The sequence below is a fragment of the Chaetura pelagica genome, unplaced genomic scaffold, assembly GCF_000747805.2.
Source record: "Chaetura pelagica isolate M959 unplaced genomic scaffold, ChaPel_1.0 scaffold80, whole genome shotgun sequence".
NCBI classification, from domain to species: Eukaryota; Metazoa; Chordata; class Aves; order Apodiformes; family Apodidae; genus Chaetura; species Chaetura pelagica.
Genome location: NW_009951946.1, coordinates 337,236 through 349,668, shown reverse-complemented (window position 1 = coordinate 349,668; position 12,433 = coordinate 337,236). Strand labels below are relative to the sequence as shown.

At 38.5% G+C, this 12,433-nt stretch overlaps 1 protein-coding gene across 1 annotated transcript; it reads right to left on the bottom strand.

Annotated features, from left to right (window-relative positions):
• Positions 1 to 11,772, bottom strand: PDHA1 (pyruvate dehydrogenase (lipoamide) alpha 1). Its single transcript, XM_009997241.1, has 12 exons — positions 11,689 to 11,772; positions 11,215 to 11,229; positions 9,807 to 9,875; positions 8,232 to 8,405; positions 7,363 to 7,489; positions 5,149 to 5,240; positions 4,688 to 4,780; positions 3,111 to 3,266; positions 2,797 to 2,868; positions 1,891 to 1,958; positions 778 to 886; positions 1 to 274 (listed from the first exon to the last, which is right to left on the bottom strand). Exons 1-12 carry the CDS (start codon positions 11,770 to 11,772, stop codon positions 110 to 112), a joined length of 1,224 nt encoding a protein of 407 aa, XP_009995543.1. The 3' UTR covers positions 1 to 109.
• Positions 11,773 to 12,433: the final 661 nt, after the last annotated feature.

The window sequence follows — 12,433 nt, the reverse complement described above, 5'->3', positions numbered from 1 at the left end:
TCTTTTGAAAGAGCTTTTAAATAAGCTTAAGGTTTGTTTCTGAGTCATTATAGTTCCTGTAAATACATTCACTTATTCTTATGAATAAGTTACGCCAAGAGGAAGGCCTTTAGCTGACAGATTTGTACCTTATCCACTGGTTTGGACCACGCACTTCAAAGGGTGGCTCGTTGAAGTAGATGTGGTTACCTAGTTCTTCCACTGGTGGCTCTGGGTCAGTGGTAGCAAACTGAGCAGCCTCCTCAATCTCCTTTCTTACTGCCACATCAATTTCCTAAATAAAAAATGGATGCTTATCATAAAACAGCTCAGAAAAAGCAGCACATTTTTTAATTCAAACACAAGGATGAAGTCCACAAAATACTGTGTTGATTTTTTTAAACAGAATTGATGAAAGTATTTACACTACTTGCTTAGAGGGTTCCTGCATCCTTCACTAGAATTTTTCACTATTGATAATTTCCCTTTGAGAGACTTACCCCTTCCTAGGTAGTTAAAAAAGCCTGGGTAATTTTGATTTCTACAGGTTAGTATATGACAAGAGCTGGTTTTGAAATCCTAACACCCATACACACAGCCTTGTACCCCAAAGCAAAATGCCCTTCCCGCAGACTGCAACTTCATTAGTCAGTCTGCAACAAAATTTCAGCAGTAAAAGGGATGTTAATAAAGCACTTAAAAGAACAAGTGATGCACTCTGCCCTATGATGTACTTTTCAGAGATCATTAGAGTGTGAATGCTCAAGAGCTTGCCCAACTAGCAATTAAAAGCCATACCTTTAATTCCTCAATGCTAGCAAGGTTATTGTTGACCATTCTGTCCTTCAACAGAGTAATGGGATCACTTTTGCTTCTCACTTCTTGAATTTCTTCTCTAGTACGATAGCTAGGACAAGACAAGGAAAGACATTAACTTCTACAGTGGTATCCTTGAATAGAGGTTAGATTCTGGACACAGCTGACTTGTAGAAAAAGGTGTGACCAAAGAATGGTCAGGAATGTAATTAACAATACATCAACACTGATCACTCAAAGGGTGGCACAGCTACATCTAGAGCACTTTGATCTGTAAGCAGTAAATGAGCTGAAGTAGCTCCACACTTCACTATAAAGTAGGCTGGGAAAGGGGAACAATCCTAGCCTAAGACAGTTACCAGGAGGGGCTGTATTTCCTCCTTCTCATCTCCCCTAAGCGGGGGAAGGGGGGCTGGATAACTTGCTGTGTGCTTCCAAAATTCACTACAGGTTTTGAACAAGGCATTGGGATTCACCTCTATTTCACAGAGGTCAATTCAGATCTGCCAGCCAGTACAATGCCTGAGTCCTTCTGGCACTTCTGTTTTTAAGAAGTTTCCATTTGACTGGACAGTCTAAACTGTTCCTATAATTTCAGCTTACAAGATTTAAATACTCTAAAAACCCTGTAAAAGTGTGCTGCTTTTCAGTCACAGCTTAGTTAGAAAGCACCATCAAGTCACACTGAAAGCAGTATCTATAACAGAAAGTACAGAAGTTTACCAACTGACTTTGTGCTTGTTCTAAAACTAAATCTCTTGATACTGCAAGTAAAAGTTAGTTCAAGTATGTTACATGGCCATGGATTATCAAACTGAGTACTGAGCAGAGTGATCAGACTGCTCATAGTAATTTCATCATAACCTTTATAACCTGCCTGGATGCATTCCTGTGTGGCCTGCCTGGGGTGATTCTGCTCTAGCACAGAGTGGGACTAGATGATCTCTAGAGGTCCCTTCCAAGCCCTATCATTCTATGATTCTATGATATGCACCTCACAGTAGATTTAATCATTGAATCGGAGAGTTTCAGGATTTTGGCCACCAATAATTATCTATAGTTTTCAGTGAATGCCAAGAAAGAACATCACAGTACCTTATTCCAGGGTCACTCATACTGTGGCCATGATAACGGTATGTTTGTAACTCCATCACAATAGGACCCTTAGAAAGAAAAAAAAAGAGTTTACCACCTGGTTTGTTCTTACAGCAACAAGTACTTGCTCTAGGTGAATTTCAGTAGTCATAAGTTACTCCCATTCCATGTTTTTTCTCAGTTTAATTTAGGTAACATTATCACAACTAGTAAAGTGGAACTTAACTCTTTTCAAGTGAACACCTATGCTGAAATTTTAAGCATTTATTTTCATGTTCTTATCGAGCAGCATTAAACAATTTTTTCTTTCCAATGTCATTCTACCCTTAATCAGACTATTTCAAATGGCCTATTGTTTCACTGTAAGATTGTTGACTCAGAAAACGTTATTCTTCTGTGTGAACCCTTTTCTTTTTTTGTTGTGTGCTCCCAACACAAATATTATTTCACTATATACTAATAATCTTCAAAACCAGTGTATCATACTTGGCTGACAGACACTAAAACTAACAGAACTTTGACTTCATTTTCCATTTGTTGTAAATACAAAATTACTACTTTCCTTGATGCTTCCACTAATTAATTGCTTCACAAAGAACACAACTGCCTGGCAGTCAGAACACCTTTCACAACAGAGTTTAACTGGGGTAGAAACTGGGGAAAAAGATGACAGAGTATACTTAGTTTATCAATTGCATGTTAATAATTTCTAAAAAAATAAAATTAAAGAACCCCTCAATTATTTACTAATTCAATACTGTGGCAAAAAAAAAAAAAAAAAAGGAAATAAAGGTAAAACAGAATTTCAACAGTGACTGGAGAAAATGGGCTAGATGAGGAGCATTTTATGCAGCAATTTGGCTAAGAATTCCACCAATGGAAAAAGAATGCTGATTAAAGACTTACTTTTCCAGATCTACAATACTCAGTTGCAAACTTTGCTGCTTCTCGAACGCACAGAACATCCATGCCATCCACCTGATAAACAGAAACTACAAGTTGAGGCAAAAAAACACCAAACCTTGAACTTTAAATTTCAGTACTTCCACAAGTGCAATAAGAATTAAGTTTCAAGTTTTGCTATACTTAAAACAATATTTATAAATATATGTATAAATAAAAGAAAAATATACATATGTAAGTATTGTGCAGGCATGTGCACCCACACCCCTCCTACACTTCTACCTCCCCCCCACAATAAAAGCTGGGGTTGTCCTCACCCTGAGCCCTGGAATGAAGTCTCCCCTTTTGTAATAGTCTGTGCTGGCTGCAGCTCTTTCAACTGAAGTTCCCATTCCATACCGATTGTTCTCACAGATAAAAATACAAGGCAACTTCCATAAGGCAGCCATATTGTACGTTTCAAATATCTGGCCCTGAAAGAAAAAAGAGCAAGTTACACCTAGACAGGGAGTTCACCTTCAAGCATTAGGCTCTACTGACAAGCATTTAGTTGCAGAGGTCTAGCTAGAAGAAATTTTAATACTGAAAGTGATTTGACACCAGCCACTTGCTACAGCTAAGCAGGAAGAGAAGAGAACCTACACAACTTAAGGTAACTTTCACCTCAACAAATAATTTCTAGAACTTAATTTTTAAACCTAGTTCAGTATCTCTGTTAGGGTAGCACCAAACATTCAACTTTAATGGAAGTATTTCAGCTACGGTCATTAAAAAGTTCACAATTGACTAATCTTACAGGATGCTGCTACAACAAACTAAAAGAAAGGTTGAACCACAGTGACTGCATCAGCCTTACTTCTCTAAGTCAGGCAGGGAAAATGCAAGAACCGAGATCTCCACCTGTGTTTTCAAAGTGGTAAATTACATTACACTCTAAACCACCAGTTTCTTAATTGGCTTCATGTCTTTGCTCATAAGATGAAGAAACCAGCCGGAATGTCAACAGTAAGTGGCTCTGCGAGATGCTCTGTCCCTTCCTCTGTCTTCAGAAATATAAGTGACGCGTTTCTCCCTATGCAGCAGCAATGTCATCTTCACTGCTTTCATTCAGAGCTCTGCTTACAGCACAGAGACTTCAGGGTGTCACACTTAGTTGAGCCATGTGCAACTGGAAAGAGGATAACAGTAACTAAGGAACCACTCCACCACTCCACTACTCAGGTAGTATTCATGTAATTTACTTATCAGCCTGACTTGTTCCCTATCTAGTGCTACAGAAGGGAAGGAGCTGAGAAGCTTTCCCTCCACTCGAGACAAAGGCAGAGTTCAAAATGAGGGTGGGAAAGGACAGATGTTTACACAGGTTTAAAACATGATAGAAAAATCCAAGCACATGCTACACTCCTGATACATAAAGAGCATCTAGCAATTAACTCTTCATCTGAATCACTCCTTGGAGAACTATACAGTACTTGAAACACACTCCTACTCAAATGTCTAAGATGCCACAAATAAGAGGTGCTAGTACCAAAAATCTGCAAATTGCCCAACCACCAACATGAAGTTTGTCTCAGTGGGGAGCACTTCACATGAAAATCCCTAGGAAAAACTGCAGTAAACTGTAGGACAGAGGCTGTACATTGTCTTCTCTCTCTCTTTTCAGTACCCGTGTACTCCTTTAATAAAGCATCCTTGCAGCAGAAAGCCCAACACAACAATCTTAGTGCAAGCTCTAAGTCAGACACTGCCTGTTGTGTAGGTACTACACAGGCAGGGTGAAAAGTGCTCTCCCATCACCCTTCAGAAAGGCAGAGTTCACAGTTCACAGAAGGAAAATTGATTACCCCCAGTCACACTTCCCCTCACAGAGCCACCCAAGACAAAGTTTGTTTACCTGATTGGCGGCACCATCCCCATATAAGGTCAAACAGACTTCGTTTTTACCGAAGTATTTACAGGCCAGTGCAATCCCAGCTCCAAGAGGAACCTATCACAGAGTACAGAACAAACCAGGATTTTAGAGCAATGTTTAGGGGAGCTGGAGACAGGCAGTTTATGGACAGCAAAAAGACATTTATAACGTCAGAGATCTACTCAAGAAACAAGCTGTCACCAACCCAGTACATTTGTTCCAATCTGTATTACAACCAAATATAAACATTAATTATATGCTCAATTTGATTCATTTTTGCCCCAGTGTACAAAATGATGAGCAAAGCAGAATAAAGACATAACAGATTTAATAGCCACAGAGCAATGGTATCTGCATACAAGCTCACACAACAAAACCTGAAACACTGGCACAGGACATAAGCCAAATTCAACTGTGCTTTAAAGCTGAAGTCATGTATGTACCTGAGCACCAACAATACCATTGCCACCATAGAAGTTTTTGGTATACATATGCATCGATCCTCCTTTTCCCTTTGCACATCCTCCTTTTCGACCTGAAACATGAGTAACAAGCAATTTATTTTTTTGGAGAAAAAAATGGAGAAAAATGGGAACATATAATCAGTTCCTATAGACAGTAACACTAAGACCATGTTGTCATTAGATCAATGTGGAGTTAAGACAAAATGGACTCCCCCCAAAGAGTTTACAGTAAAATACATCACAAAACAAATAAGGGGGAAAAAAAGAGAAGGATAATGAAAACATAATTCAGAACATGTGGAATGAAATTAAGAAGAAATTTTAAAACCAACCAAAAAGTTTCAGTGGCCTACTATACAAAAGCACTTCCTGATAAATATATGCTGGGTTTTTTTAATAGCCAACATGGTCTATATTTCTCATATATGTAATTTGTAAGAAGTAGTATTTACAGTCTTTATTACTTTTGGCTTTTGCAAGAAAGATATGAACACTGTTTAAAATCAGTAGCAATAATCTACACTTGTCTTCCCTGTGACAGTAACTGGAAGTAAACATTACAGATAATACAGTTAAAAAAACCCAACAAAACAAACAAAAATCCCCCAAATCCCAACCAACAATTCCCTGCCCCAAGATAAAGATCAGGAAGTCACCTAGCCCAGCTTTATTTACGCTGTGATTTGAAGAACAGTGGTGGTCCATGAAGCATTACAACAAACCCTATTAAATGAGCTGATCTAACAATACAGAATTCCTCATCAGCCCACTACATTTGTTATTGTTATCTCTACAGTTAATAGCCACAGAGGCTTCTATTTTATTTCTAAAAAGCACATTTTGGTTGGTTCTTTTTGCCTCAGCCTTGGTGTTTATTTTAGAATGTTACGGCTGGATCTCTTTCTGGAATTTGTACTTCTTTTTCTCATAATAATGAGTAATTTTTATAATTTGTCTTTCTCGTACCTTTCGTATGCTTATGAATTGGTTTCATGTGAGCTTTTATGGATTCTGCCAGCTAGAGCCAAAGAAAAAAAAAAAAAAAAAAAAAAAAAAAAAAAAAGGAAAAAAGAGGATTTTCTAATTTTAATCAGAAAACTATTCTTCTTAAGTGTAACTAAACTTCAGTCATCTCTGTCCACTTCCTGTACAATTCTTTCTTGTATTTTAGCTAAGAATTCCTGATTTGCTGATGTCAGTTTTTGCTATACTTTCCACTTTGCTTAGAACACAAAATCATTTGTCAGGGTGTCCCTTTCTGTAGTGTGTTTCCTATAGGATCTTATCTACTAGCTTTATTTTGGGTGATTCTGCTTCCTGCTCCTTGAAAGACTTTAACTGTGTCCTTTCCTAGTCACTGTAACTCCGGCTGTCTTTCAGCTCAGCACTTTCAATCCAGATCTTTGTTTGCAATAATGTCCTCCAGCAGCACTCCTCTCTAAAACCCTGCCCCCAGCGTCTTTTCTTGGAACAACAGCCTCTGCACTGCAGCTGCACTTACCCAATTAAAAGAACCTCACTAAACCCAAGCATGATGATATGTGTCATGGAAAGAAAAAATAAAACCCCCACATCATCACTGATATTTGCAGTTTCAGGGCCCATAGCAGACTTCAGTCATAACAATCTCTTCATTTACCTTCTCTCTTACCAGTGTCCAGCGACATGTGGGAAATTGATACTCCACTGGATTCTGGGCTTCTGTTTGCATTATTAATATGAATTATTCTTAACACACGTATACATTTTCAGCATAACCAATGTGCTTTCCTATATTACTGTCCCAAACATGCAAATTCTGAGATAAAGACTTTATTATATCAATGATTAATAAAGGCCTTTAAACTCCTTGTTCTTTTTTAACTTCTAGCATCCATTCACAGACCTCTAGAGTTCAGCAGGCAGCCCCACTCCTCTCTTCCCTGCTCTTCCCCGTTTTAAATAACATCTCTCCTTTCTGCAAACTCTTACATCTGTCTAGATTACCATTTAACATAATTGTTGCAGTCAAATTTCCCCAAACCACTCAGTTCATCATTACAGGCTGTGTTTACCAGTCTTCCTAAGACTTCAGCAGCATAATTCTGAAAATGTTTGTCTCCTAGGGAGGGTAATATCCTGTCCTATTGAGAACAAATGCCTACCACCAGCAAGTACAGCAGCCTGTGAATCCTCATTTTACTCAGCACCAACCTGTCAGTTCAGCCAGAATTTCTCGGACAGGTACTCCACGTGCGTAGGTAAAGCCATGAGCTCTATAAGCTGTTATGACGTGATCTGTAGGCTTTATGGCAGCTTCAAGCCCTACACAGCAAGCCTCCTGTTACAAAGGAATGAAGAAAAGTACACTGTTTTCACAGCCAGTAGTGTGGCAAGGGCTAGCTATGGTTCGAAATACATCAAGTAACAGCAGAAAATTGGAAGAATGCAAGATACAGAACACTGCCTTAAATCCCAAGGTGAGCAGACCTGCTGTTTGCAGGACACTGAGCTACAGTGCCTTGGGCTCTAAATTCCAATCTGTCCTGATTTCAATCAACAAACGCAGACAGGAGGGGAACCAGAAGATGCAGAGATCTGTGGCCTTTTTCTACATCCATCTCCCAAATGAAGCATCTAAGTAAATGGCAATTTGAAAATGGCACCAGGACAGATGGCAAAATTTCACCAAGCTCATGAAATTCTGTATCTTGGCTGTTGCTTTTAGTGGGTGCGTGACTGAGACACCAGAACAAAAACCAGGAATGAAGCTTGAGGAGGAGGAGGATGTGGGCCTCCAAATGTGTTGAATTTAATATGCTGCAGTCATTCATTCCTCACATTCAGCTGATCTTCAACTGTACCCTGCCTTCTCTCTCTTCCTATTGTCCCAAAATCTTTGGGATTTTCTTGAGTGCTAAGACATTCTTTTTTAAAGAAACAATGAATGAAATAATTGGTCCAGCTACAACTTCAGACACCATACCAAGATACTCAGTTCTAGATTTACTTTCCACTCTATTCAAGTCCCTACATTCAGTAAGGTAAGACATTATAAAGCCTTTTGGGAAGGAAATCCTTACTTGGCCATCGTATAAGTGGCAGAAGCCACGAATAATCTTCTGCTTGTACAGCTGGTCAGACTTGAGCTCCATGCGTCGGATGGTCTGCATTGTCTTGTAGTAATGGAGACCCTCCTCTCGAGTCATCACTGCTGTGGTACTAGGGCCTTCTTCTAGGCGATGAAGGTCACACTTCTGCAAAGTTCAACAAGCAGTAATTTATTGAATGTTGTTAATCCTATTTATGAATATCATGTAATATTTTTATGAGGTGCCACTTTCAAATTCAGGTTTACTATGTCTTTCAATAGGAAGCCAGCAAAACCTAAATTCATAGCTCAAAATAGCTGTAAAGTTTGTGGTCTCTTTCCAAATTCAGGCAAACAAAACCTTTACTTTCAATAAAGACAGATTTCCACTCATAAAATGAAGCCTGGTAGTTCCTACTAGCTGTAGACAAACTAGAGTGCTCTAAAATACTAGAAAAGCACACTTCCATAGTTGCTGCATGCCAAATGCTTGGTAAGAGCTTCAGAGACTTAGTGAAGAGACTGTTTGTAAGATCTGGTCCTGAGACTGGACTTCACGTCTTCTACCACTGTTTTTATCAAGCAATAAATAAACCCCTGCAGCACCAGCCACTCTGCCAGTCAAACCTCCATGTGTACAGTACCACTTACCCCCCAAACCGTGGACTCAAGGGAGTTGCACAGAGGGACCATTTTAGATACCCATACAAAAATAAAAATGATAAAATTAAAAAATAGTCAAGTTCAGTGGGCCAGATGAAAAGAATTACTCTGCCAGTGCAGATTAAATGACCAAAATACTAATACACAGGTCAAAGACAGTTTATACGAAAAGCAGAGTTTATATCAAGCAAAATGTTCAGCGCAAATCCACTGACACCTAGATGAATTTGATATAACACATATGCATGCTACTCTTAAAGACAGCTCTGCTTCAGCATTCACATGAAAATAGAAACTCAGAAGTCTTGTAAACACAGACCAAATACTAAACCTGGCCAGCACAAAAGCTACTGCCAGTGGATCCATTATTTTTTCCTAACATTTAGCCACTGTGGAAAGCTGACAGAACAAAATGCACATTTTTTGAGCAGCACCAAGTCAAGCATTAAAAAGGATGTCGAAGTTTTTCCTCCAAAATTCATATGGACCTCAATCAGCTGCACATCTGGGATACAGCACCCAGGACTCCGTAAATAAAAAGGAGATGGAAAGAAGGGTAAGCAGTAAACATCAGCTATTTGTTTTAGAAGCATTAAGGAAAGATGAATATTCTTCCCCTCAGAACAGAAACGGTGCTTTAGCTCCTTTGTGACTCCACTTTCACAGCTGCATTGCAGTATCACAGCTGTAAAGAATCACAACTTCACATTCTTAAGAAACAAGTAAGGTTCCTACACATTGCCAAGCACAGGACTTCCAACTGCATTTAAAAATGAAGCCAGACAGTGAGGGTTTGGTTCTGTAATTCACACAGTATGTTTCTGATTGAAAAGGCAGCAAGTCCATCATATCAAGATCTACAAAGACTTAGACAGAATGCCATGTTCATGTTCAGCTTCTTTACCTTAACTTCAAACGTAGCTTCACTTGCAAAGTCTGCATAGTTACGTGACGCTACCATCACTCGAGATGTCTTAGAAAAAAAAAAGACAAAATCAAAATAAGCAACATTTCAATATAATTATCAAGCAAAAGTAGGTGAATTCTCAATTTCTAACAATACTTGAAAGTTGAAATAATTTGTGAATTAAACCCACTAGTGGCATATCCTTATAATACTAGAGAACTTTTTGTTTTATACACATACGCTAGAAGTCCTTTAAAACCCAGCATTTAAAATTAATTTTACATCTGTATATATCCTTGATTATCTAAAATAAACCCAGTAGTTTTCAGAAGACTGTGAAGACCATCAAAACCACAAAAATAATTATTTTTCCCTTCACATGGCAGAATCACCCGTATGAGACAAGACAGCGAATGCAGATTTTGATGGCTCTTTGCTAACTGAAAATTTGCCTTGATAGAACAGAAAATTTATTTCAGACAAAGAAAAAAAAAAAAGCCAGTCAAACCCAGCATATTTCCAGAATATTAACTATTCTTACTCTTTCTTTTCAATAGTAATAGAAGTTGGGGGGATGCAAGGCAATAATAATGAGGAAAGAGATTATAAATTAATTGGGTTCCAGCATGGCCACTACTTAAAATAATACATAAAAATAAAGGGTGACATGCCTGAGGACACATGAAACACAGAACAGAAAGGGTGGCATGGTAGAGGAGAGATAAGAAAGATGTTAAAAAATACATTACTGTTCTGTCTTAAAAGAATAAGCAGACTACTGACTAATTAATATCTCGTATTATTAGGTCACTTTAGTAAGTTTCACCACAGCAGCAGAGTTGATGCTCATCTGTCCCTGCGTGCACTGTGGCCATAGCATAAGGAAAGCACAACATATTATTGCCAAAATCATATCAATAATTAAGTTAAAAATAAATTTCAGTAGCTCATTCAACCATGGGTATCACATTAATTTAGCTGAAGTCTCATTATTTCAAGATCTTGAGAATAACCAGGTCAGGAAAAAGTCAGGTAAAAATTTTCAATCCATCTTGGTTACCTACTTTGTTGTATATTTGATTTAGATATCCCTATCCACTCCTCCCCTTGCCCCATTATTAGTTTTTAATTTAAACCAAGTTTCTACACTGTTTACCACAATGCAGCAGTATAATCAGTGAGAAAAAGGAATTTTGCTTCCAGAGGTGGAAGTAAATCAAGACTTTGGGATTTGCAGTGTTCCAGAATGGCTGAGGCTGGAAGGGACCTCTGTAGGCCATCTGGTCCACCCACCCTACCCTGAATACCATATAAAAGCAACACCAAGGAGTCTGAATATAAGTTACAGTACCTGGCCAGTACACATATCAGAAAAAAACCTTGACAAGACTGATTCAGGCCTTACCTCACTAACAGCTCCCTATGTTAGCAGCATTTGGAAGGGGAAAAAAAAAAAAAAGGACAAAAAAAAAAAAAAAGAGTAAGTAACTATAACAATTAAAGGATGAGAAGTCAGCAAATTATTAGCCAACTAGAACACTGTAAGAGGTAGTGTCCTTACACGTAAGCTCTATGTCATGGAAATCCATCTTTATGCTTTGCAACGTGCTCAAAGCATATATAAAATACAGCTTCATGGATTAAGGCTGTTTATATTTTTGTTAATTTATACCTTCACTTTAAAGGCACAGGAAAAATTCAAGACCAATATTTATATATTTGGTAATCACTAGGATCCAAACATCTCTGTTAAGGTATCCAAACCAAGCCTACTTTGGAATTCCAAAGAAAAGCAGCATGTCAGGAGCAGGCCAAGTAGTTGTAGTAAGGGACTAATTTTAGGCACCCATGTCTGAAAGTTTTAATATGGATATTTTACTTGTAAATTAGGAAATACTTTTGGATACACAGTCCCAACACGTATACAGGAAGATCTTCTAGTAAAACTGCTCTCTCGTGTCATACTCATTAACCCAGTCACACCCCTGCTTCTTCTACAAGTGAATGCTGAGGTGAGCGAGCTACTTCAGAGGAGGGGAACAGTAACAGGTTTGCTCTAGATGGCAGACAGGCAGCTGACTTACAGTGACCAAAAAAGTACCCTCTAACACTGACTTATCTTGCCAACAATGCTTTTCAGCAGGGGTAATTTTTCCTTGTGGCCAGTCATTAGAATGGAATAAGGAGGACGAAGGGGTGAAAGTAAGTTTTGAAGATTTTTCACACTGAAGAGATAAACCGCAACAAATGACACATTAATGCAAAAAAAAATTAAATTAATTAAAAAATACTTTAAAAATAAAAGAAAATTCAGGAAAATATGAGAAAAGGCTGTTGATTGAACAAAAAAAAAAGGTGCAACAGCTGAAAAAGTCAGGTGGCTGAATTCCGGACGGAACCAGAGGAGGATGTTTACCTCGTTTAGGATCTGACCCGTGGTGACAACCAGCACACACATAAATAAAATAAACCAAAGGGCCCAGAACAGGCTTTCAGAAACGAACGGCGTTTAGAAAGCGAGGAGCACATGCCCGCAGCCAACATGCGCTTATTTCAGGCGGTGTTTTTTCACACCAAACCAAAAAACATCCCCCTACTCCGGCAGTTTCCCGTTGCTATCACGA

Excerpts from the sequence above, each read along its gene's own strand:
- PDHA1 (XM_009997241.1), bottom strand. The coding sequence starts at position 11,772 with ATGACACGAGAGAGCAGTTTTACTAGAAGATCTTCCTGTATACGTGTT. Across the intron at positions 887-1,890 it reads ATGAGTGACCCTGGAATAAG|CTATCGTACTAGAGAAGAAA; the intron begins GTACTGTGATGT and ends GTCTTGTCCTAG. Across the intron at positions 275-777 it reads CTAGCATTGAGGAATTAAAG|GAAATTGATGTGGCAGTAAG; the intron begins GTATGGCTTTTA and ends TTTTTTATTTAG.